The sequence below is a fragment of the Nesoenas mayeri genome (genome assembly GCF_963082525.1).
Source record: "Nesoenas mayeri genome assembly, chromosome: 13".
Taxonomy (NCBI): Eukaryota; Metazoa; Chordata; class Aves; order Columbiformes; family Columbidae; genus Nesoenas; species Nesoenas mayeri.
In genome coordinates, this window is record NC_137550.1 from 13,756,340 (window position 1) to 13,783,530 (window position 27,191).

The following is a 27,191-nucleotide window of genomic DNA, read 5'->3' on the forward strand; positions in this document are numbered from 1 at the left end:
GACCCGCCGTCGCTCCACGTCTCCGCGCGCATGCGCAGAAGCGCGAGCCTCCCTTCACACTTTCCTTTAACCGGCCACGGGCGCGCGCGCGGCAGCGTCGCGCGCGCGCGAGGAGGCGGGGCCCGAATGCGCGCGCGGCGGCGGTTCCCTCCCGCCGTTACTGAGCGGGGCGGTAGCGGCGCCGGAGAAAGGAGGAGGTGGCGGCGGCGCCGCCGAACGGGCGCCCAGCGGCCATCGGTGGTCGCCGCAGGTACCGTGAGACGGGAAGGGAGGGGAGCTGAAGGGAAGGGAGAGGTTCCAGGTGACTGGAGCCCTCGGCTCGGCGGACACCGGCCGCGCCCGAGCCCCCCTGTGAGGGTCGCGACCGACCCTCTCCGGCCCCTCACAGCCCCGCCGCCCCGCTCCTCACGCAGCGCAGCCCCGCCACCGGGCCGCAGCGTCCTCCCGGCGGCCCCGCTCTCCACACAGCACCCGCTGCGACCCTCTCCCCGCCCTCACCCTCCTCCTCCTCCCCCGGTTCCTCCCTCAGCGCGGCCGTGCCCGCGCACCGGGAGCTGTCCAGGCGGGAACCTCCACGCCGCCCTGGGGAAGGAGGTTCGCCGCCCGCCCGCGGCGGAAGGGGGGTCCGTGGCCGCGCGGGTGTTCGCCCCCCAGCCGCATCTCCGCCGTGCTGAGGGGAGCCCGTTAACCGGCCGTTAGAAACCCGGATGTCTTTCTGAAAAAGTCCAAATTATTGTCTCCGACACAGGAATGGCTTGAAATGCGGCTTCCTTCTTTTTTTTCCTTTTTTTTTTTTTTTTTTCAGCCCATTATACAATGAAACTAACTCTTGCAGATTTGTATATTTTTTTTTTTCCCCCTCCTGCATCCTTGGAGCTTTATTTAGATTTTTTTAAGACTTACCAGTCGTGGGAAGGAAAATGCAGTTTTTGCTGCTTCTCAGTCTTGCAGGGGAACTGATTTTTCGGGTGAGCGATCTCATTATTTCCCCCTTCCTTGGGTCATTGTCTTTTGCTTTACCAGGAGAACTCTTAAACACTCCAGCGGTGCATCCTCAGCGAGTTACTGAGCATTTGTTTTGAAATATCTTTGGAAATCATGCTAGTTTGGTTGCTCATCCAGAGATCGGATGATTTAATAAGAGCGAGAATGCATGCAAGGAGATTTTTCCAAGTGGGCTTATGAGTAGGAATCGGGTTGCTTGGTAATTACAAATTCATCTTATTTTCCCCAAGTCAGAATGACTTCAGTGATGCTTTTTACAGGCATGATTTTGAAATCTGTGTTTAAAGTGCGATGCGGTCAGCTCTGCTCACCTGTAGCTCTTCTTAAGTGCTGTCCGTGTTCATTATTAATTCAGATATGTCTTAAAATTTTCATCTTGTGTGTAGAGAACCAAAATTAAAAAAGCTGTCAAGTAAATCCAAACAAACAACAAAAACAGGCAAACAAAACCGTATTTTTTTTAGGAAATTTACTCAGTGCTGTTATAATAGGGAGATGCTGAGGTGTGTATGCGGGGGTGTCTGTATTATTAACCTTCCTTGCTTTGTGTGCTTTACGTGACATTTATTTTTTGTGGTTTCCTCTATCTGCTGGCAGTTAGGCCTTAAAAACAGGAGAAATTTTCAGACAGCAAAGGGAGGAAGGAAGAACATGTAGAGCTGTGAAAAATCAGGGTTCAAATGCAGTTGCAAAGCCTGCATCAAATCTTTTAAATTTTGAATTGGCTGTGTTGTCTGTCTCCCTCTTCTGTCTGTCAGTCTGTTTGCCCTCCTTCTGCAAAATAGGAAGGATTTCTTTTAAGGGAAATCTGTTTTACTTTCTCTGTAGGACATCAGTCTCATCTTAGGGGCTTTTCAGTGAAGAGTCAATTCAGAAATGAATGTACACACTGAAACTGAAAACTCGGGTAAATCACTAGTGCAGGGAGAAATCAGTGTTTGCTTAATTATCTGTAAGTGCTGTAAAAGTGTGTGTTAAATGCACCAGCATTATTTTGTGGCTTTGGGGAAGCCTGAACACCCGGGCACTTTAAATCTGCCTGACCATGCTCTGTGGGCTCTCCCTTGGTCAACACAACCACAGGTTGCACTTAAGACAGGAAAAGCAGAGATGGCTTCATTTTATGAAGCTTATTGGAAGATGTAATCTATGGTGTGATGTATTTATCTATTTTCTTTCTGTTTTTCACTGTATTTGCATCAGAGAGCTTGCCTTTTTTTTTTTAGCTGTAATAGGAAAATATACCAGTAAAGACACCAGTTATGTGCATTTTCGTGTACACAGTAACTGCAGTTCCTGTCATTAATCTTTGGTATAAATTGATACAGAAATGTTTTCAAGTTTTTTCTGGTTTTGCAGGATAAACCTGGTAAGGAACAAAGGATGTTTTTACCATTTTCTTAATGCTGTCATTGTCTGACGTCAACACCTTGCTAATTATGTTTCCTGACTTTGCTCAATCAGTCATTTTCTCATGTATTTTGTTTGTAAACAGATGGAAACTAAACTATTGTGCATGATTAAATCAGCTTCCTTTTATACAGTGTCATTTGTAGCATAATAGTTGCACATCCTAGCTGTTTAAAATGAGTAATTTGTGCTTGAAATGCTTCATACTAATTTCAGTTGTTCTTTTTCAATAGATTTTGATTATATTTAACCACCTTGTACCCCAGTGTTAATGCTCACAAAAATCAGAAATTTTGGTGTTTAATTCGTGTTTGCTTAAAAAATCATGTATCTTTGTGGAGCTTTCATATGTTTTTCGTGTCTCGCAGTGAAGCCGTGTGTTTTGGGTGATGGTGGTTCCCGGAAATGCCCCAGTTATCCATCACGATCGTGCTCTGGAGCCTGACTTAGGACGAGACTCAACGGCGAACTCTGCCATGGGCCCTGACGCGGAGCCAGCGGCCGAGGAGGTTGGAGCGGAGCTGGAGGAGGTGCGGAAGCTGCGGGAGCTGGTGAGGAGGCTGGAGATGGAGAATCAGCACCCAAGAATGAAGAGCAGCAGGAGCATGCTCGGGACAAACCCGCAGAGCGACATCCACGCTGCTGTGGATAACCCTGGGCTCAACGGGATGGAAATCAATAACAGCATCAACGCCATAACCGAGAAGCAGGAATTGCAAATCATGGCAGATCTGCACAACCAATTAAGCAAAATAAGGAAAGAGGAAGGAGAGAACAACTGCTTAAAAAAAGACATAGATGCCCAAATGCGATACGGTTGCAACAGTGCCACTGAGGAATTGTCTTCCAACGTGTGTAAGGTGGAAATGAAGAGTGATGATAAAATCAGATGTTCCTCACTTGTGGATACAAGCGACAGCTCAGAGCTTATGGGAAGCCTGGTCATTGCGGGTGTTGATTCCTCAGTTAAAATAAATGAACCAAATCCCAAAGAGAAATGTGGAGATCTAGAAAGTCTTTCAAATAACACAGATCTGGATGAAGTGACAGTGTTAGAACTTGAAAATTGCACTGAAGAAGAAGATTGCTGGTATGTATCTCAAAACTTCAGTAATATCTGGAACTTAGGCTACTGCTGTTGGGAGTTTCTATGTTTAGGTGTGCATTAATTTTTAAGGGTATAAGGTGATTTCTTGATAGTGTTTTGACTTTTAGCAGCAAGAATGCAGTTCTCATTATCGTCTGTTCTTATTTTAAGACCATTTAGCCAGAGTATTATGGATTTTTTAAAAAATCATCTCAACTATAAGGCTTGTCTTTCCTCTTTTCTTCCTGACACTGCTGTAGCAAGCACGGAAAACTTTCCATCTGTGTTACTTTATTTGGACTCGATGATCTTGAAGGTCTTTTCAAAGCAAAACAATTCTATGATTTATGTGTAATGAGTGAATAATGCAGTTTTTAAACTTTGTACATAACTGTCAAGTACTATATTTGGAGAAGAGTTTTGTAAAACACAAACTGAAACCTTAGACTGTTTAGAATTTGTGGCTTTCACTCCTATTTAAGGAGGCACATCATTTCGATTTCCTGAAACCTGTTTCTCTGCAGTTAACCTGTTTCTTTTGTTCAGAGACATGAACTGAAACAGTTCAGTGATGTCGTCCTTAACTGACCTGACTGTAGGACTCTCTACCAGCAGCCTTGTTCAGAACTTGTTTTATAAATCAGCAGATTAATTTCCCTTGCCCTTCCAGAGGTGGTTAAAGTTCGAAGCTACTTCCAGCTCCTGCAATGGCTGTGACTTGAGATTTTTACCTGGAGTTCTCAATTACGAGACATTGTAGGATAGCCTCAGGGATCTGTACATTGTGGTTTGAAATTGTGTAGCTAGAGATTAATCTGGCGGCAAAAATAGCATTGCAGAATGGTTGCTGAATACAAAACAAATCTTAAACTCTAAAAATTCATTAGCCGTTATAAGTGAAGGTAAATGTTTGCTAATGCAATGGAGTTCAGCAATGTAGTGATGTCAGCTCAAGGAGAAATCAAGGTTATATTGAAAACAGGGTAAAGTATTTTTGAGATTACAATTGAGAGAAGACTGACTTTGCAGTGTTCGTTTTGGAAAGGAATGTATAAAGTTAGAAGTGTTCTTCCAATTTGAGTTTCTTCTTATGTGTTCTTTTTCTGGGCATTCAGAAGGTTCATTTGCACACCTCTGCTGGCTGCACATGGTACAAGTGGCTTCTCGTTTGTTTTTAACTTCTGCTGCCAGTCGTGATTTTTTTTTTATTTGCAAGCTTTCATGTAAAACCCAAATACTGTCTCTGACTTGATCACTGAAACTCTTTAGCATACCTAAACAGCATTTTGAAGATTTCTTTTTAGAGAAAAAGCCTCAAACCAGATAAGAGCATATTTTAACAGGTTGAATTTGAAAGACATGCTCCATTATTTCCATGTTAATGAAAACAGCTTGGTTTATCTTCATGTTTATATAGCCTGTGCCATGAGAGGTTCTTCAAACTATATTGACTTGATAAAGAGGCTGAGATTTCCATGGGCAGTGAACAGTGTTCAGTGCAGTCGGGAGAGATTCTGCACACAGAGGCTCGGTTTATTAACCTCCCCTCGAGCTGGTGGCTGATAAGGTTGTTCCTCTTTACCAGGTGCCCTTCTCACTAGGCCTTGTAGGATCTTCATGTTTTCAATACCTCTCTCTTCTTGGCAAATTTGGTTAATACAGGCTAACAGATTAAAAAGAGACACCTCAAGGAGATTAAATAACGGTGGTATTATGGAGGTCTTGTGCAAGTTGTGTTATCATAAATTCCCTTTGATCGTGTTGCATTGCTTCTGTCTGGTTTGTTTTTCTTTTGTCGAGCAAACCTGGTAAAAAAAGAAGCTGTTTTTACAATGTCTTCTTGTTCTAGACTTCTCCAGCTAAACCTCAAGTGGGGAACAAATAATGATCAATCCAGTCAGTAGTGCATGGCTGTGCTTATTGCCAAATATCCTAAATTCTCTTTGTAAGCATATCTCACATCCTGTCTGTGCAGATATTCTTGCATTCATTGGGCTTTTTTAAAAAACAAACAAAATAACCCAACAAAAGCCCCCGTTAGTGCTGTATGGAGTTACGATCAACTTTAATAAGGTGGCTTTGCTGACTGAAGGAATTTTGTATTGCCTGGATGGAAGTAATATCTAAATGTGTCAAGCAGTGTGTTAGTCAAAGTGAATAGCTTACTATATTGTTATATTTGCAATCCTTTTTTTTTAATATTATACACTGGGGGGGGGGGGGGGGTAAAACCGCAGCTAATTTTGGAACATTTTACTTGTACTTTGATACTTCTGATTTTTGGTAATTTCTGTGAAATTGACAGTGGCTTTGTTTTTTCCTGTCACTGCTGAATTGATACATTTTAACAGCCTGGTCTTTTTGGTTCACTGACCTTTTCTTTAATGTTATCTAGTAGAGGGGATGATGGTTTATACCTTAAAGAAAACAAAGAACTCATTTTGTATTTTAATGTATGAAAGAGTTTAAAATAGGGAGTGGAGAGTGGGAAACTTTCAAAAAGAGAGGCTTTAGTTCTTGTTCCTTCATGTCACTCTTGTTTTCAGAAGAGGCCCAAACTTTATGGTAATTTCTATAGTGGTATTGTGCTTGTGCCCATGACTTAGTAGGCTTGAAACCTGTAGTTAATTCTGCTGGGTGGATTTTGCTATTTGAACTGAGGTGTTTGCAGCAAAAAACTATTGCCCTGAAGCATGAGGGAGTGGGTCAGATGAATTGGTACATTCCTCTGCAGGTGCAGAGTCTTCGTTTCTGCACTGTTTTTGAATTATCGGTTTTATTCAGATCAAACTTGCAAACGTTTCTGTGCAGCTTCCCTCGGCTTCAGCAATATTCATGTGGTCCAAGGTTTTGTTTTGAAAAACAACCTTGCAACGACTGAACTCCTGTGAAACATGAGGTACCTGTAACTCTACTTCTTTGGTGTCTGTCCCTTGACTTGCTTTCTTGGGTCACTTTCTCAAATAGCTGTTCAAAATTGTAAATATCCTGGAGACCCAGCCAGGGGAAAGTCGGCTTCCCGTGCTGGTGAGCTCAGCACGAAGCTTCGCTCAGACTTCATGGCCATTTGCCCGTTCCTGGTCACTGGTTCATTCCCTTATGTTACAGGGCAGCTCCTGAGCTGTTTATGGAAAGGCTGTTACCTCTACAGAAGGGAAAAAACAAGATATGCCTTCAATAGCGGTACCTTGTTTGGCTTCCTGTTTGTTTTCTTAGGTACTCCCTGTACATAAGAACTAAGTTGTGGTCTTTTGTATGTTTAGTTAATTGTTCTTTGTGCAGTGATTTGTGGTCATCATTTTGTTGTGCGTTCTCATGCTACTCATTTGGTGTTTTGTCAGATTTTTTTCCTGGTAAGACTTCAGAGAGAGAATTTTGACTTGGAATTATGATTAAATGATTCAAATTCCGATCCTGTCTACACTGTTCTTATTAATGCGTCATTGGATGAAAGAGAGAGAAATAAATGGCGGAGGTGAAAAGCCTTACACTTTGTAATGCTCTTTATCCTTTTTTACTGGATTAGGCTGGTTTTGCCTCTATCTCCATTGATGGAAGGAGCACCAAACTCTCTGTTCATGCCTTACCTTGCGCAACTTTAGGTTTCCTTCTTGTTGGAAGGAAAGAGGCCCTTGAACGTGGCTCTCTGGAGTTGCTACTGCTGTTGATCTTGAGCCAAGTGGCAAAACTGCTAGTGGATTAACACAGGGCTTCAGATAAGCTTTCATGTATGATGTTCTGCTTGTCTTTCAGCTGAAAACAGGTTGCACTGCCTTCACCTGAGTGTTGTGTTGTCTCCTGCTTGAATCCAAGAGTTCAACTCAGCAAGTAGCACACCCTTGGAATAGTCTTTGTAGGAAGAAGGAGCATTGTTTGCTCAAATTAGTTACTATTTAGGAGTTTCCTGGGTATGTGTGTTTTTACCCACATCCCCTGGCCCTCTATATTAATGTCTCAAGGCTTTTAATTCAACATGCTGCAGGTTATCAACATCATTAGCTTGTTGTACCATCAGAGATAGGACAAAAAATTCTGGAGAAGTTTTGTTAAATGAGGATGTGATTCTGCACAAAAATATGCCATCTTGTGCTTCTGATTTCGGGGGAACTTTTAATTCCCTGCTCTCTATATAATCAGTTTGTACATTTCCACAGCCATGCAGTAGTTTGCCTGTGATGTTTCCTTGCCAGCAAAACTCTACATGACTTAAAACCAGTAATTTGCAAATTGCTTTCCCAGACTGATTGTCTTATGAAAACCTTCCAGAGGTATTTTTAACAATAGGTCAGTTAGCTCTGTTGCATTATTTAACATACAGATGACTTAGCAAAACCATTTCCTGACTAGCTTGTTTGCATAGCGTGTTACCTGCCTGTCCCAGCTGCAGGTATGATGCTCTGTGTGGTGTCTGGGTTGATGAGCTCCTTCCAAACCCTCTGTGCAGCTCTAGGATGATGTGTCCTTTGAGACCACACCTGGAATATTGTGTCCAGTTGTGGCCCCTCAGTTCCAGCAGGACAGGGAACTGCTGGAGAGAGTCCAGGATGCTGAAGGGAGTGGAGCATCTCCCGTGTGAGGAAAGGCTGAGGGAGCTGGGGCTCTGGAGCTGGACAAGAGGAGACTGAGGGGTGACTCATTCATGGGGATCAATATGGAAAGAGGGAGTGTCAGGAGGATGGAGCCAGGCTCTTCTGGGTGACAACCAGTGATAGGACAAGGGGCAATGGGTGCAAACTGGAACACAGGAGGTTCCACTGAAAGAGGAGAAGAAACTTCTTGATGGTGAGGGTGGCAGAGCCTGGCCCAGGCTGCCCAGGGAGGTTGTGGAGTCTCCTTCTCTGCAGACATTCCAACCCGCCTGGACACCTTCCTATGTAACCTCATCTGGGTGTTCCTGCTCCATGGGGGGATTGCACTGGATGAGCTTTCCAGGTCCCTTCCAACCCCTGACATTCTGGGATTCTGTGTGACCATCAGGACTCCTGGTTCCAGTAATTGCCAGTGCCAGAGCTGAATCATCTGAAAGGAAAAGTCGACCTGCTTGTGTGCAAAATACGACCTTTCAGGTTTAATTACTTTTGACGGCTGAGGCTTAAAATGTCCAATTTCTTGTTGAAATGTTGGAGGTGTTGGCTCAGGGTTCTTTGTGTAAAATGAGGAGCAGGGATGGTAGCCTGGGTGCTGGGTGCCTCTGCCCTTGCTGCAGCAGGATTGCTGCCAGAGCTGCTCAACACCCCTCTGCAGGCTACGGATAATATAATACAACTCCTAAGTTGTCCCATAAGGTGCCTTTTGATAATTTTATAGATGCTTTGCTCTGTCATGAGCTTAAGCTAATGAGATATTTAGAGCTTCTGTGACTTTGTGATGAGATTTTTGGTATGTTGTTCAGCAGGATTAGTCACTAGATAGACGTGAAAAAGTGTGCTGCCTCTTCTGGGCTCTGCAGTGTAGGTTTTTTTTTCTCTCTTTCTAATTTCTGTGTCTTGGGAATAAAGGCTCAAACCTCTACTTGAGCTAATGCTATAATTTTTTTGTGTAGAGTGTTTTCCACAGGATTTTCCCCCTTGTTTCCTTTTATGTTTCTATAATTTCAAGACCTCTTTCCACTCTACAACGCTGTTGTTGGTGTTGGTATTTCTGTTCAACAGTAGTGTTTAAATTTGACACTAGAGCAGCATAAGCACAGTAATAAATCTAAAAAATCAACTCTTCGAATCTGATACATAAAAGAAAATGAAAAATCTGTTTGAAATACACACTTTATAGCATAATTTAGCTGCCTTCTTAGTGTTTTCTGGGGTTGTATTTTAGAAACCTAATTTGTTCTAAACATATTTAGCTACCTCGTGTCTCTCTGTCCTTTCACTGATGTATACAACTCAAAGGTTTGAAAATGGGTGTAACATCTGCCCTTTTTGGTACTGCTGTAGCTATTGGTGCTCAGAGCCGTGGAAGATGTATAATAAACCTAGCACTTGTCTTATAAACACTTTCATTTTACTTTCAGTTCAATTTATTAATGTGCCTAGTTATACATCTTTCTGCAGCCTGAATTATCTTCTTATGATCTATATATTTACTAGTGCAAATATTCTTCATGGGTAGGATCTTAAATTCTCAGGCAATACTGACTTGTACTCCTACGACTGATGTGATGTGTTGCTAAATTGCGAAGATGCTGGTTTTTGGTACAGTTTGCAAGTTGAGAAAGTTGTTATATGTTTTCTAGATTCTTGGGCTTTTTATTTAAAGCAGCATTTTCAAAATCAAACAATAGTGGCCGTTAACTCCCATTAATCCTCCTGTGACGTTGGCCCCAAAAGAAAAATAGTATCTTTAGAAGATGCTGTGTTTTTACTAGATTGGAACATGTCAGAATAAAGTGCAAAGAATTCCACAAATTTATTTTTGAGTGCATATCTTCTTAATGGAAGAAAAAAATCTCGTGCTTGCTGCATGACTAAAACCACTTGTCTGTTAACAGAGGAGTATTTTATAAAGTATTTTGTAGGGGAAAGGGAAACACATAGTAAGCAGAAACTACAGATGCTTTATGTAAGGGTTTCCCCACAGAAGCTGAAGAAAATCTCATTCATGTTTAATAAGTTACGCATCAAAACCCTATACAGAAAATTGAGAATATATGCCCAAATGTTTGCTTTCTATATTTTGCATTAGGCCTTGTATCTATCTAAATAACTCCTTAATTGTCATTTGCAATTTGACAAAAGAAAATATTCAAAGCATAACCTTTTGCTGTTGAAACAGAACACTCTTCACATCCAAACTGCTGAGCTGTAGGAACAGAATGTGAGGTAAAGCTTATTCAGTAATCGGGTGTTTGTTAAACCCAAAAGACTTTGGCTGACTCATAAATTGGCAGCCGTGTGCATAGTTAATGACATGCCCGAGTACATTTTTTCCAGCGCTTATTGGATTAAGTTAACCTGACAAATCAAACAGCCTTAGAGGATAAAACTACCAGAAATAACATTCTGCATCTTTTTAAACAGAGCAGAGTGAGTTTAGCTTATCACATAAAGCTCTTTCGGAAGAAAGCCTGGTTTAGTTCCGCTGGAAATGTGACACTGTGTTAACCTGGTGGTTTTGGTTTCTCAGCTGATGATGTGCAGTGCTGCAGAAGAACAAGCTATGCCAGCACATTTGGAGAAGTTAGCAATCAAACAAGCGTTCCTCTTTTCAGCTGATACGGTCCTGAGGAGAAGCACAGTTAAAAGCATGGAAGGTGCTGGTAGAACAGCTACTAGCTGAAGTAGAGCAGGATTTTCTCCCTTAACCTAAAATATGTGAAGAACAGCGTGACCTGCCCTAAGGAGGCTGTTGGCCTCTTTTTTGTTTGATGGTTTTATTGCTTCTTTTTTGGTCTGAACTGTAAAATAAATCCAGAGTGAGCGAGTGCTTTGCTTTCTCTGTTGTATTGGATCGGAGCGGTTGTAATGCTCATTTACCCGTGCAGAAAAGCAGCAGCAGATGCTTGTGGGCTCTTTCATAAAAGATAACATTGCACATTCACATATTTATATTCACATTTCTCAGCGTTATTTTGTCAACAGCAAATTACCTTTTGGATCTTTTTTATTTGCGTGTGGTTTTGTGTAAAGCTTGGTATGAAAAAGTTTCTGTATGAGACACTACTAAAGAAAGTGAATTCTCTCCTGAAAAAGATGGGCCTGGCCAGGGATATTATTAAGATATGTGAATTGGGGACAGTTTTTGGATTAATTGTTTCTGTGCTTATCCTTACCTCGATATGGGTAAGTAGACAGGGTAATAGGTTAGAGGGAAATTTTGATTCCAGTACAATATTTTAAATATCCGAGTTCTCCATATGTTTTATTTTAGTCAAACTTTGCTTTCCCAGATAGGACACTTAACAACTGAGAGTCATGTATTATGTTTCTATATATATTTTTTTTTTAGAAATTAATGGGATAATTGCTAAAATAGCTGATGATTTATACTGGTTTTGTTAGGGAAAGGAGTATTTTATGAATTTCTTGAAAATGAGGTGTCTGTGTGAGAACGAGTAACTGGAGCAGAAAGACGATGCATCTTGCAGGAGTGTCACAAGTTATTGCTAGAAGAGAGAGTGGGAAGCAGCTGAAGCGTGTGCAGGCGTCCCTTGAAATCTTAAAACCATCGTCGTGATCATTTTATGCTCAAATCCTGGATTTTACACTGAGGAAGGTGAAATATTATCAGTGTGAGGACAGCTATTGGGAGCAGTGTAAATGATGGAGTGTGGCTGTAGCTGGTTTGCTGGTGACCAAGAGGGTTTTGCATCAATTTGAGCAGTTCACAGGGTGAAGTGGTGCCGGGCTGGTACTTGCAAAGAAGGTGATGGTGGAAAAAAATACCAGTTGTGTGCACAGAAGAACTCCCTTGCTGGAGCTTAGGACCCGTGAAGCCTGTTGATGTGAATTTTCTTGGTACAGAGTTGTGCTCGCTGAAGGCCACAGGAGCAGTTTGTCAGAGCCTGGTGACACAGATGGGCTTGAGAGCTGGACTTCATGTCTGCAGACGACAGCGAAACTTCTCCATCAGGTTCTGGGACATTCATAGAATCACAGAACAGTTTGGGTTGAAGAAACCTTAAAATCTCCCCTAGTGCCACCCCTGCCATCTTCACCAGCTCAGGTTGCTCAGAGCCCCGTCCAGCCTGGCCTGGGATGTCTCCAGGGATGGGGCATTTGCCACCTCATTCATCCCCCAGAATTTAGTCTCAAAGCATATCCCTTCTAGAAAGATATTCAATACCTCCACTATTTCAAAGGCTTGGAAGTTTTCTTCTTCTAGCACACTTAATTCTAAGAAATTATATTGTGGACACCTTCAGTAGTTTGAAACTTAAACGGAAGAACCTCATAGTCTTGTGAACAAGACCAAAAAGAGCTGGTGCTTTCAGAAATTCTGTCTCTGCTTTTTCATTGAGAGGTGATCACTTCACACGCTTTTCCAGAAATTGCAGAGACGCGGGTCCTTAAGTTCATCATCACAGAGCTTAGTTTCTTACCTGTGAATTCTATTTATGGTGCTTTGAATGACTTCAGCAGACTAATGTATTAAATATGTTTTTGTAGCAATGCATTCATAGTAAATATGCATGTTAAGATTACTTTGATGGAAGTCTAATGTTAAAGTAAGGTACATATTATTATATACAGGGAATTTGCTGTATCTGTGGGCAGATTCTGTTAATGACGACACTTCTTGTTTCTATTCCTGCCTCTCTGGTGCTATTGAGTAATTGAGATCTCTATACCCTCTACCTGAGGGTGTTCTGCTCCAAGTCACATGCAAGAATTAAAAACCATTTACCTTTTATATGTACACAATACTGTGTTTCATTTTGTTTCCTCACATGGAAGTTGTAAGTGAGGTGCTAAATAGCAAAGATGTTAAATACAGGGTGCTTTTCTTTGTTGGGATTTTTTGACTTTAAAATTGCAAATGTGGGGTATGTAAGTAAAGTACTTGACTTGCTTTTCAGTCTGGCTCCTGTACCGTTTGACATGTCTTGAGAGAAATTTTCTACTTACAAAATAATTAAGAAGCTACTTTACACAAGATCAGTTGTAAATAATCCAATACTATAAGTTGATTAAATCTGCCTGTACATAAGGCTAATCCTCTGTGTTTATGTAGAACAATGCTAGGTGTATTAGAACTGTCAAAAATTTAGGCTTTAGGAGAACTTATTTAACATTACAATAAAAAGGAAGACACTGCGTCAAAGGCATTTGACACAGTCTCCCACAGAATCCTTACAGCTAAACTGAGGGAGTGTGGTCTGGATGAGGTGGACTGCGAACTGGCTGAAGGGAAGAAGCCAGAGAGTCGTGGTCAGTGGGGCAGAGTCTGGTTGGAGGCCTGGATCTAGTGCAGTGCCTCAGGGGGCAGTGCTGGGATGAGTACTGTTCAATATATTCATCAGTGATTTGGACGAGGGAATAGAGTGACTGTCAGCAAGTTTGCTGATGACACCAAGCTGGGAGGAGTGGCTGACACTGGAAGCTGTGCTGCCATCAGAGACCTGGACAGGCTGGAGAGTTAGGTGGGAAAAAATGTAATGAAATATAACAAGGGAAAGCGTAGAGTCTTGAATCTGGGCAGGAACAACCCCAGGTTCCAGTATAAGTTGGGGAGTGACCTGGTGGACAGCAGCATAGAGGAAAGGGACCTGGGGGTCCTGGTGGACAGCAGGATGACCATGAGCCAGCACTGGGCCCTTGTGGCCAGAAAGGCCAATGGTACCTGGAGTGGATTAGAAAGGGGGCTGGTCAGTAGGTCAGGGAGGTTCTCCTGCCCCTCTGCTCTGCCCTGGGGAGACCACACCTGGAATATTGTGTCCAGTTGTGGCCCCTCAGTTCCAGCAGGACAGGGAACTGCTGGAGAGAGTCCAGCGCAGCCACCAAGATGCTGAAGGGAGTGGAGCATCTCCCGTGTGAGGAAAGGCTGAGGGAGCTGGGGCTCTGGAGCTGGACAAGAGGACACTGAGGGGGGACTCATTCCTGGGGATCAATATGGAATGGGGGAGTGTCAGGAGGATGGAGCCAGGCTCTTCTGGGTGACAACCAGTGACAGGACAAGGGGCAATGGGTGCAAACTGGAACACAGGAGGTTCTGCTTAAATGTGAGAAGAAAGTTGTTCCCGGTGAGGGCAGCAGAGCCTGGCCCAGGCTGCCCAGGGAGGTTGTGGAGTCTCCTTCTGTGCAGACATTCCAACCCACCTGGACACCTTCCTGTGTAACCTCATCTGGGTGTTCCTGCTCCATGGGGGGATTGCACTGGATGAGCTTTCCAGGTCCCTTCCAACCCCTGGTGTTCTGGGATTCTGCGATTCTGTGAAAAAGGAAAACTTGGATGCGGCCATACTTCCTAAATGACTGAAAATTTCTAAATCTTCTGATTAAATTATTTATCCCTGAAATCCACGAGGAGACCGTGTGCTGTTCATTCAGTGTCTCAGAGCTGCTGCGAGAAGATCAGAGACAACCGTGGCCTGCAGTGCAATACAGGTGGAACATCCAGAGCTGGGGGGTTTTAATGAAAAATACAACAGTCAGACTTGAGAAAGTAGATCTTTGGATAACTTTTCTATTGCTTACTGTTATGTGTACCTTAGTCAATGCTACTTTGGCTGTAAGCTTTGAGTTAATGAGCATTTTTTACTCTCCTTTCAATCCTTGCAAAGGCTCTATGTGTCGCCGAGAAAATCTACGACAGATCAGAAAACAGACTCACCTTTAAAATGGTGCCGACAGGTGTTGGACAATCCCAGTCCTGAAACAGAAGCAGCCTGCCGAACTCTTATCACCAGACTCGACCAAGGTATGTACTCTACAATAATTTGTTGCTTCATGTGTCTTTTATTACCACTTGGGTACTTTATGTTACTGAGAAACAGTAAAGCAAAGGAGACATGAAGTTTGTGGTTGCTGAAGTGGAGAATATCTGCAGAGATAACAAATGTTTGTGTAAATGTCTTTGTCATTATATAAAAACCTCCCTGCTTTTGGTTTACATTGGTAATGCTCAACTGCTGAAGATAAGAGATCATTCTGTAAATGTTAAGAAAACTGCTGGTTATAAGTAATAGACGAAACAAACCGAACTACAATGTTTTGACTCTTTTTTTAAGACATAAATACAGTCATTTCAAATGAATTGCCAAATTGACTACCTTATTTTGGTTTTTTTTAATATGTTCAGAGCCTAAAAGCTAAAATATATTTAATGTTTTCAGACTCTAATTTAATGTTTAAATATTTTTAAGGTAAAAATATGTAGAGGAAGAAATGTGCTTGTGGGGAGAGAATCATATGAAACTATTATGGCAGCTTTTTGCTCTATAAGAACACTTAGTGTTGCTGATTGTTTCTTATTCATACCAATCTTACCATTAGTATTATTACCTCAGCAAAATAGTTTTCTGATACTAAACACTTACAATACCAAAACATTAAAACCTGTAACTTGAAGAAATGCTGTCACTTTTGGAAACCTAGTTTTTCTTCCACCTTTATCATTCCCTCAAAGCACTTCATGGTGACGTTCAGCTGTGTTATTGAACCACTGAGAGAAAACCCCATAATTAATCTGCCTGAAACAAAAATGCTCCAGATGGTTCTGTTCACTAGTCGCATAGTCAATATTCTGGGGCTGTAGGGTTGTTTTTTTCTTCTCTCTTTTCTGAGCGCAGAAGGACCAATCCCATATTAGCTTTTCACTGACCAAGAGCCATTAGAATAGGTGCAGAGTTGACTTCTTTACAAAACCAGGAGGTTATTCTATTTCTCCATACCTGTAGTGCATCATCTGAGCCCGTCTGGTTGATCTCCTGCCTTTGTGTTCTCAAATGTACTCCGGGTTTGTATGTAAAATATGTGAGTTCTGGGCTAAACTTCTTATAACCAAGACACTGAGGGGTTTGAAGTGAATAAATAATAATTTGCTATATTTTACACCACATAGCTTTACGTTGCAGCTGGAGGATGATTAGTTTTATTAACATTATTTTCTTCTAACAACTTGTAATTTAAAAGCATCGCCGAGCAGGACACGTTGCAACCTCAGCTGTCTGGTTTGACTGATGGACATGTAGACACAAAAGTTGGGGTCAGCAGGGTTGGAAAAAGGGAAGTTTCTGAGAGAATTAATGTTTTGAAGTTCAGCGATGGTCTCAACTGCTAAAATATAAGCCCCAGTTTGGTACCAAAGTTGTTGTCTGGCTGGCTTTGTCTTCCATGTGAATGCAATAATTTCGATTTCAGTTTGACCAGTAGTTTGACCTCAGTGATTTTTAAATTTACATATAATGTAGATGTATACAATATAATGTATACAATGTACATTACAATGTCTTGCACTACTTGTAATCAGGCTTATTTTGAATTTAGTCTTGAAATTCCTGATTCGAGAGAACTGAATGAGTTTGAGAACAAATTTCATTTACTTTTATAAACCATCTGCACTTAAAAATTTGAATGAAGATTCATTTGATTAACTCTTTGCTTTGTATCTGGAATGCATCAGGCTTTATTTGTACTCTGTCGCTCCTTTTTAATGAAAAATAGTCCGGATTTATATTTGTGGGAGAAACCAAAAGTAAAACTCTTCACATAATGAATCTTCATTATTTTCTTAGCTCCTTTCCCTGCAATGCTTAGGGTTTGGTGGGCAATTCTGCAGCCCCCTGAATATCTACAGACAATAGACAGAGTCATTTCCTTAGCATAGTAGCTGCTTATTTCCATTAAATCACTAAGCATGGATGCAATTAATTTTGCTACCTGGCTTATTTTGGATCATTTCACCAACTCATGTGAGTCTGTGTGCTGAATAAGTATTTCAGAATGTTGGTTTTCATATTAATTTGCTCTCCTTTTATGAGTATTCAAAATAATGTGTAAACATGAAGTTCAATGGAGTTGTTTCAAATGAAGATGGGGTGTTGACGTGACAGATATTTAAGACAACAGTCATCTTTGAAGATGTCGAGGGTTTATGATTGCGGGGTGACGACAAAACCCTGGCAGATGTATTGTTAACCTCCTCTCCCCCCTTCCTCTCCCCCATTCCCACTCAGCACAGGCGATCGGGAGGGAAAGAAGGACAGAGAGAAGAGAGTTGGAAAAATTAAAAATGTTTTACTAATGCTACTGATAAAATAGAGAAAATAATACAAAATACACAAAACCAATCTTGAAAGTCTCAGCAACTGCAGAGCCGGCAGCCAAAGTCCTGGACTGGACTCTGCAGCTAACCGGAGCTGGATTCATTCTGTCACTGGCCTCAGTTCGCAGGGATGACTTGCAGGGTCCTCTCCTAATGTCGGCCATAAGGAAAAGGGAAAAAGGGACGAGATCCTCATGATCTCCCACTTTTATATGAAGTATCACGTGAATGGGATGTTATACTCGGTTGGTCAGTTTCTTGGTCACCTGTGTCTGGTTGCCCCTCTCACGAGATGTCCATCCGTGCTTATCAATAACCTCACATTCCATTGCTGTGTTTACCAAAACATGTGTCTGGTTCTCCTGGAAAATGCAGCTCATATGAAGCTTTAGCTGACAGGCAAATTCACTAAAAGAGAAACTTGTTTATAACAAAACTAGGACAGAAGACAAGCACCGAAACTTTTCAGAAATGTATGGCTTCTTTAAAGCCACGTTTGTCCGTAGTTATTCTTGGAATTCTTCAGAAGTGACAAAACAAGTTAAAGGGGAGAGTGCGCAAGGGAACAGGCGCTGCTTTGCCTCCTACGTCTTGTAATTGCCGCCATCGATGTCTGATTTGAAGTACATCTGTCACAATAGTTAATCTTGTTTGATCTGTTCCTTTATCTTACGCTCTTCGCTTTTAAAAATAATTTAATAACCTTTATGGCTTTTTCTTTGTATTTTTTTCCCTTCTAGCCAGTAGATGGAAAAACCTATATTGCAGTCCGTTGGCATCACCCAGCGCACATAACTTGAATACAGAGCCAGGCTCCTGTAGCAATGCACTAAACTCTCCTGGGCATCTCAAATCGACTAACAAAGCACTACTAACCTGTGGCAGCTCAGGTATGGCATGTGTAGAGCAGCACAAACCCGTGGTGTTTAAAATGCAAGGAGTAGTACTAATTGACACAGGGAAAAGTTGCCAAGGGACGTGAATCTCCCGATGGGGTTTTCTCCTTTTAATTTGCTCACTTACTGCCCCAGGTCTCATTTGTTACGTGGGAGAAAACATCCTTGCATTCTAAATGTCTTGTAGTTATTTCATGGGTTTGCTTTTATAACTTTCAATGTAAGTTGCACTAATTTTAAGTGACTTAAAATAGAAAACGCCTGTTGGGGCAAAGGAAATATTGCTCTTGAATCGTGTTATCATATGTAGGCGTTAACTTCATAAAGTTACTTGGATTCAGTTTTATGGCTTGAGAGTTTGTGAAGTTTCTTTTGAAAGTATTAACGCAGGCAACAGAAAGGAGCCTCGTGCTTCGAGAGAAAAGGCACATTCTCCACGATAAGCCTTTAAACTGGCCGAGCGGGCAGCGAAACGCAAAGTAACAAAAGCTTTCCATTAGACTTAATTGTGTTTGGAGTAAGATTTCCTACCTTGGAGGCAACTTATAGAAGATTCTTATTAGAAGCTTGTATTTGTGGGTACAATAATGAGGCTTCTCCTAAATGGCTCAGCCTCAGGGCTGCCTTTGCATTCAACTACTGCCTGAGGACCCCGTGTAGGCTCTTCCAGGAGCTTCGTTTATCCTTGATGCATTTCATGCTCACTCTTCTAGGACAAATGTTTGGCCTCTTGGCTTTATTATCAACAGTTCCTTGATTTTTATTTTTTTTATTTTTTTTTTTGGTGGAAATTGCTATATCCTAATCTGCATGTTTGAAAACATAAAGCACGTTTAACCATTTCTGCCTTGAAACTTGATATTAAATGAACCTTTGTTTTTTTAAGATCAAAAAGGGTTGCATGTGGATGTTGTCAAAGCTGCAGGTTGCTTTTGAGATCTACTGCTTTCCTGCTATACATAGAAATTAACACTTATCTCTGTTTTGCAACCAAAAGGATGCATGTAGGACTGATTATTTTTGCAACAGGGAAAAATCCCTAAATCCATTTATTGGTTTTAATATGAGGTTGATTTGCAGTCTAAGCACCTTTTTGCACAGAAACTGTTCCCAATGTGTAAAACCAAAGTGTCTGTGCAACTTATAGGCTTCTTCATTTGCTCTGCAAATCTGAAGTTGTCAAGGGTATCAGATAAAAAGCCAAGTGTAGAACAGGCTTTGTCCGGGTAGAATGATGAGAATTCGCTTCAGCTGGTTGGTGGCTCTTCCCTTGGGACTTGTGTACATGCTAAGAGGAGTTTAAAGTTTAAATTGACTCAAATCTAGAATGTTTTTCTTTCCCTTCTTGACTGTTTCTAAGTAAACCTGCAATTTGAGGTGCAAGAGCCAAACTAAACGCACACAATGGAATTGGGAACTTGGCTTTTTAAAAAGCTGCGTTCAAGATACAGCTGCATTAAAATACAGCTTTTAGTACTAAAGAAGGTGCTGGTTACAGCAGGAAACCTGTGCTCCATGCTCTCTTGTGATTTCAACTGCTTATAATATCTTTTCCTGTTACTGGATTATATTACGCAGCTGCTCGGACTTGATACTGGAGTGTCTTGACTTGGGGTGTGAATCTGTGTAACACACGTGCACAGACACACCCTTTGCGCTACGGTCGCACTTCTTGCTCTGTTATGCGAGCATCTTGAAACCGGAATAACTTGCTGCCTTTTCAAATGGAGAATTTGAGGCTTGCTGGTACGAAACAGTGGTTTTGGTGTCATCTGGCACTGCTCTTCAGAACGGGTTGAGGAAATAACATTGGGTACCTGCTGCTTTTTCCTACCTGAAGGGAATTAAGTGTTGTTTGCAAGGGTTGCTCAGGAATGTTTTAGAGATGTGTGGCTGAGAACAGAAAAAATGTTGTGTTTCTAGCATCATTGTTGAGAATTATCTGGTAGGTGCACGGCCTTTAAGACTTCTTCTTAGAACACAGCCATCAAAACTGTGCGAGCTGAGGTAAAGTCAGTGGTTAATGACATCCTATAGATGCTTTGGGAGGCTGACTTGCATTCTTGATTTGTCGGCTGGTGTGCTACAGCCTACTTGTTGCTTTTCATTTAAGTTATGATCTTGATTCCCTGCTTGAGTAGGATTTGTATTTCTTAAGTCCACTCTAGTTGAAAGTGATGTTAATTGTTCGGAGGCTCTTGCATATCTAATCTTTATCTGATCTTCTGTCAGATCATGGCTTTTAATATTCTTTTCTTTTGGTGGGTCTAAATCTATATAGTACTAATCGCAAGCTTGTCTTTACGGTATGATGTACCCTCTCCTAAAATAGCTCTGTGAGTTACATGGTGTTACGTGTCTAAAAAATATATGTGTGTGTATATATATATATATATACACGAAGCCATATGGTAGTTATAAATTTCTGTGCACTGGGCTACTCCCACATCTGAAGGACAAGTCCCTGTGTAACCCCCTAGTTCCACAGCTCGTTCTCATCTCCCTAGTTCAGTGGCAAGTAGTGGTGCTCTTGTGCCATGGAAAGTACTGACTCGCCTAAGAAAAAGTGCTAACAGGTAAAAGTTTGCACTTAATTATGATTATGATGATACTTTTATTATTATTCTTCAATACTCTTCTCTAATGCCTGATGTATGGGATGATCCCTCCAGTTTGTTTTTCATGACCTTCTTCCCCACAAGAGAGTTTGGTTTATGATGAGAGGAAAAAAGTGGATAAACCTCAGGAATAAGGAGGAGGAAATCTAGTATAAACTCTACTTTGCATAAGCAGATTGCATGATGGATTTTTGAGGTACTGCACTCTGAAAGCCATTTGGGTCCTTTTATTCCTATGACTGCTCACCGATGCCCTAGCAAGCACTTTGTATATTAATACATAATAATAATTTTGCTACTTAATATCTAGATCAGTAGTTGCCTCCTTCTCCAAATAGGCAGGAATAAGATTGATCTTTTATAGGATGTTTCTATGTTCAAAATTACCAGGCATCCCTTTGCCACCTTTTGGACAGAAGTCCACAATTTTTTCCCCACACACTCTGCCTTCTGAAGATCACAGGTGAAAATGCTGAGCATTGCGTTCTCAAGTAATTTCTAACTTCTTAATTATTTTTCTAGCACCCCTACCTCAGCTTCACAACTGCACTCATTTTATTAGCGGAATACTCTTTCTTGTTTTGTGCGGGGATACCAATGCTTTTTCTGTCTGTCTGTCCTTCCCTGCTGCAGGTTATCTGAGCATGCATTCTGCACTGAGCTCTCAGTCGTCGGTGGACAGTGAGCTGAGCACCTCTGACGACTCCATCTCTATGGGATATAAACTGCAGGACCTGACGGACGTCCAGGTTATGGCACGTCTTCAGGAAGAAAGTACGTGAGAGCTATCTCCCTTGTGTTGCGGCTTTAGAATTGTAGAGGAATGTAGGTGGATTCCAACTGTCTTTCTCTCCCCAATTAAAAAATTATTTAGTAGATCACTTGAAATGTTTGTAATTTGCAGGGGCTTCCTTTAAACATCTACAGACCCAAACTGCCACTTAAACTTAGCAGTTGTGTAACATTACACATAAAGTATTCTCCAAAAGCCACTTTGTTAAATACTTAAGTGCCCTTTAATTACAGAATCCCAGAATGTCAGGGGTTGGAAGGGACCTGGAAAGCTCATCCAGTGCAATCCCCCCATGGAGCAGGAACACCCAGATGAGGTTACACAGGAAGGTGTCCAGGCGGGTTGGAATGTCTGCACAGAAGGAGACTCCACAACTTCCCTGGGCAGCCTGGGCCAGGCTCTGCCGCCCTCACTGGGAACAAGTTTCTTCTCAAATTTAAGTGGAACCTCCTGTGTTCCAGTTTGAACCCATTGCCCCTTGTCCTGTCACTGGTTGTCACCCAGAAGAGCCTGGCTCCATCCTGATGACACTCCCCCATTCCATATTGATCCCCAGGAATGAGTCCCCCCTCAGTCTCCTCTTGTCCAGCTCCAGAGCCCCAGCTCCCTCAGCCTTTCCCCTACACTGCTCTCCAACAGGTTGTTGCCCAACTTATACTGGAACCTGGGGTTGTTCCTGCCTCGACTTTACACTTGTCACTCTAAAATACTCCAGCCCAGATTGTCTCTGAAGTACAGATGAAGTTTCATAATAGCAACAGTTTAAACAGCAGCAGCTCCCAATTGCCCATCTGGTTGCTGCCCCTCACCGGAGCAAACATGAGCACCTGGGTGATCGCACTGTGCATTGGTTTGGGGAACCGAACCAGCTGAAAAAATAACCCAGCAACATTTTTTGCTTGTAAATTTTTGCTTTTCTGAGTAGAAATCTGAAATCAGATTAGAAGCTGTCATAGGGGGCTCCACTTGACAAATTCTTTATTTTGCAGAAAGTGCAAGTAGTATTCCACTGCTCTGTTGAGTAAAACCAGGAGCACTAAAACAGAAAGAGCTGAAGTGACAGTATCAGTTTTGCTCTGTTAAAGTGCTCAGAGACAGCTCTGCAAATTTAACTTAAGCATGAAACACGTTTGTGTCCCAGTGTGTGGGGATTTCAGGGCCCTGATCCAGTTCCCATTAAACCTTCAGTAAACTTTCTATTGACTTCAGTGTGATTTGGATGGGGGCCTAATTGAAGATCCAGGTGAGAAAACGTGGTTGGCTCTGTTGGTCTGTGCAAATGAATCATTAATTTGATTTACAGGAAATAGAGAATGAAGTTCTCTGTTTTTCTTTTGGAGAACATTTGCTTACTGTGCCTTTATAAATCAAAAAAATAGTACGATCTATGAATTGGAATGAGACACCAAAGAGAGCAAAAGATGTTAATATCTTCTTAGCACTTTATTACACCTGAGCACAGCTGAGGAAACATTGTAATAGAGTGAATAAAGCAAATAAGGGCATTTTTTTATATAAACTTGAATATTTCCTTATGCTTTATGACCACTTAAAAAAACTGAACTCCCTTCACCTGGTTTGGTAAATCAGTTCTTGGCAAGAAGTTGCTTGTATTTGGTTATGCAGGAAGATTTAAAGGCATCATTTGGGGGAGAACCTGTGAATAAACCAACCAGATATGCTGTAAGTGTCAATTAAAAGCAGGTGTTTTTTCACTTGGAAGCAGAAGTTCAAATCTTTATTTTAACATGTGAAATGCTGGTGAGTGCATAATTAATGGAACTAAAACACTCATACTGTCAATTAGACTCCTGTACCTAGCTAACAAAACAGAGCCTGCATGGCAATATATAGTCCACAACCACAGCTGCCTGTGGATGTGACATAAGGAGTAATTCAGGTCAATTTGAATATTAACTCTTTCTCTAATTAAACAGTACAGTGGGTGACACTGCTCCAGTTTAGAGATTCTGTAAGCTGTGAGTGTCTTCAGTAGAGTTATTAACTTGACTCTCCTTCCAAGGTGAAATGAACCACCGATTAAATCATTGCTCGTCAATTAGTGTTGCAACTGGGTAAGGAATTTCTGTCTTAAAGCATGGTGAGTTTGAGCCACGTTCCCTCCCTCTCCAGGCCTCCGGCAGGACTGTGCCTCCAGCTCCGCTTCGGTCTCGCGCCGCAGCTCCAGCGCCTCCCTGCACTCCCTGCGAAGAGGCACCTACAGCGACCAGGAGTTCGACACGTACAGCCTCGAGGACGAGGACGATTACGATTGTTCCCTGTCGTACCGCAGCGCTCACAGATATTCGCCATCTCCGCTCAGTTCCCCCCGGTGCCAGTCGCCTTCTTCCAGTGCAGATTACGGCAGGTCCTCGACTTCCCGGATCCGTCCCCCGCGGAGGTCGGTGCAAAGCCCGATGCAAGACCGGCTCAAGTATGCAAGCAGCGAAGGTAAGCTGGTTGTGTACTTTTGAGATGAGTCTGTGAAAATAATTTCGACATATGCATTTCAAAAAGGCTGTTGTTTATTGGAATTAGTGACACACTTGGCTGCTTTTAAGTGCATATGTTTATCAAGACATAGTATAAACCATTATGCATCTCTGGAAGCAGCAAAAAAGATAATTTGCTCTTGATTTCAGAGGAGATGCGCCACAGCATGCCCAACCTGGCCAGGACGAGCCTTCGAACGCTGGAGTCTGTCCGGAGCAGTCGGAGCCTGGAGTCAGATCTGCAGGTGCCGAGCAGTCGAATTCCAAGAACTCAGCAGCGGTCGGCAGGTCAGCGCTGTGTCTCTGTACACACAGTTGGTTTCCTTTTGCCTGTTTAACCGGTACCCTGAAGTGTTCTTAAAATACTGTTAATGCATTAGTCTTCCTTCTGTCATTCCATTTCTAGGTCTGGCTCCCAGTAAGCTCAGGTATTCCTCCACTGCCGGGCAGTCTCCCCTCACTGTGCGACAACCGATGAAAGCAGCGGCGTGCACAAACTCTCTCTTAACACCCAGGCAGCCAGTAAAAGCCTGTGGTTACACAAGTGCTGTCAGCGGAGTTCGAAAACCACAGGCGGCTTTGCTTAGTCCGGGCTCTTCCAGCAGCAGTTGCACTACCAGGAGCAGTAACATGGTCACTGTGGCAAAAAATTCGCCCCTTAAAGCGCGCACGTCTGTCGGAGGAACCTCAGTGCCCAAGAGCAAGGCAACACCACCATCCAAGAGGTAAGTGTGAGACTTCAGCCTCACGGACTGCAGATTAGGAGCTTTTTTATAAAGTGACGTTCATCTCGGATTGTCAAGTGCGACGTGGGCGTAGAGTTGGGTCAGAGCTACTGATTGAGATGTGGGGTTGTGGTTGCGGAGCCTTAAAGAAAGGGCAGGACTTAACTGGAAGACTCATGGGTCCCCAGTCAAGAAGGAAGGTGTTGCAGTTGATTTCAGTACTGCTAAAATTAAATTATGTGAACATATGTGTGAGCTGACAGGCTGGGACTCATCAGCTTCTGGGTGAGATGCCCCGTTTTACCATGTAATCTGTGACCGAACCATTCATGGTTCAGTATTCCATCTTTTTAAACAAGTGCTTTTTTTTTAAAAAAAACAAAGCTAATTATCCAAGAAGATGAAGAGCCATAGGCTCAAACTTATTTCTCTAAAAAAACAAACATTATGGCACATATTTATTTGGTGCATACATCTATTTTTGGGAAGGGGAAAGACTCTACTACTAATATAATAATCTTCTCAGGTGATCTACTTTGGTGCCTCTGTAACTTCGCTGCTGGTAAAATAAGTCTGGTGTGGTTTTTAATTCCTTTAGTCCTTAGGTAGGACTCTAGGTGGGTATTGTCCAAGGCATAATGGCTTTTAGAAGTGTTTGAAAAGTAGGACAAAATAAGGCTTGTCTTAATCATGATTCTGTATCATTGTAGTGTTTTCATACAACAAAGTGAAAGCAGGGCCTATATAATTCCAAAAACTTAGCATTTTGGTTCTTTTTGCACAAGGCTGAAGTGATTTAGGGGCCACGTGTTAATCCAGAAAGATGCAATGGGTCTTTGGACTTCTTTTTTTTTGACATTTATTTCTAGCTTTTAGCTTTTATTATTAGCTTCCTAAACATTTAGGCAGTGGATAGCTGAAGGTTGTGGATAGTCTAAAGCAACAGCTGTTTAGTTAAAACATATTCAGTGTCTTTAAAGAGTAAGGCCTCTAAAATGCTTCTAACAATGATGTGCTTTTGTGTTTGCTAAATCTGGTAAATCCACTACCAAATTGTCAAAAGAGATTTTTTTTTTTTAATAGCTATTTGTAGTACAATTGTAGCATAAAATTATGATAGAGGGAAGTCAAGTTGATTCAGTGTCAGACTAATAAGCCATAAGAACTTGTTGATTTTTAATGTCACACACAACCCCAGAATGTCAGGGATTGGAAGGGACCTCAAAAGCTCATCCAGTGCAATCCCCCCCATTGTAACCTTCAATAAACTGAACTGTATCTACTTATTAAAAAACCAAACCCTCAAAAGGGAATTTTTAATTTCTTAATTTGTAGTAGTACTCTATATCCAACCTGAGTATCTTTCACCTGTTTAGACATGCTTGTAAGTAAAAATATTTCTCTTGGGGGAGATGCCCGCAACAGTGTTAATAACTGAGCAGAGCAGGATCAACGTGGCAGTGTTTAAGCAGCCCTTAATAGTCACTATAGTCCCTTCATCTCTCTGAACTGCGGTGCCTGTCCTGGTGCATGGGACATGGAGCTGCAGCAGACAGATGTTCACTGTGCCAAAAACCAGATGTTGCAGAAGAACTAAACCCTCTATCGAGCATTCCTGTGCACATCAACAGTTTACTGGGCGCTGCTGCTCGTTGCCGTTAGTGACTTGTTTTTGTCTCTCAAAGCAGATTTCTCCAGTCAGCGCAGACTGCGCAGGCCCCAGATGATGACTCCTGGAAGGACGGGTGTTACTGACACTGCCAAACACACAGCGCTGTGACACTGACCCCAGCTGGCTGGGTGACAAAACCTCACTGGGAAATGACGAGAGACCCATCACAGTGCAGGCCGGTGTATATAGTCCCTATCCTCACCTTCTGCCGAGAGCCCAACCTCCTCCTGGCAGAGCAGCTATGTTTCCACCGTTCAAAACGTTGCTGAAATCCGAGTCTTCCTGTGAAGACTGAAAAGAGCCTTATTTCACATAAACCTCTACTTGCAGCCCTTTGGAAGGTTTGTCACACAAGAACTTGGTAGGTGTCCTGCTCCTGAGGACACTTGCCCCTCGTCCTGTTTGTGCCAGAAAGCAGCTTAGAGCCGTTGCTGCAGCGCATTGCACAGCAGTGTCTTGGGGAGACTAGAAATAGTTACATAGGTGTTAGAAACAAGACTTTTTAAATTCAACCTGTTGTACTTTGTCTGAAACTCAACTGGTTTTGTTTTTGTTTTTTTTTTACGTCTGTATAGAATGTATTTCTGCTACTTTTTATTGTTTGTTCTAGAAGATGAAGCAGGTTTTTATAACTGTAGTACACTTTGAGCTGTTGTGTTCAAGTGTGTGCAGCACAGGCCCCGGGTGAAGGAGCAGTACACAATATTTGTGTAGGGTTGTGAACAGGTGATGCTACTTGAAAACTGTTGATCAGCATCTTCCTATCTCAGACACAGAACTAACAACCACCGG

At 42.1% G+C, this 27,191-nt stretch overlaps 1 protein-coding gene across 1 annotated transcript; it reads left to right on the top strand.

Moving 5' to 3' along the window:
• Positions 1–188: 188 nt before the first annotated feature.
• On the top strand, positions 189–26,482 carry LOC308045236 (SLAIN motif-containing protein-like; the record flags this gene model as incomplete). The annotated part of the gene is made up of 9 exons (XM_080352403.1): positions 189–250; positions 2,784–3,505; positions 14,721–14,857; positions 17,944–18,093; positions 21,351–21,491; positions 23,644–23,961; positions 24,153–24,290; positions 24,409–24,727; positions 26,416–26,482. Exons 2-9 carry the CDS (start codon positions 2,805–2,807, stop codon positions 26,480–26,482), a joined length of 1,971 nt encoding a protein of 656 aa, XP_080208529.1. The 5' UTR covers positions 189–250; positions 2,784–2,804.
• Between the last annotated feature and the right edge of the window lie 709 nt (positions 26,483–27,191).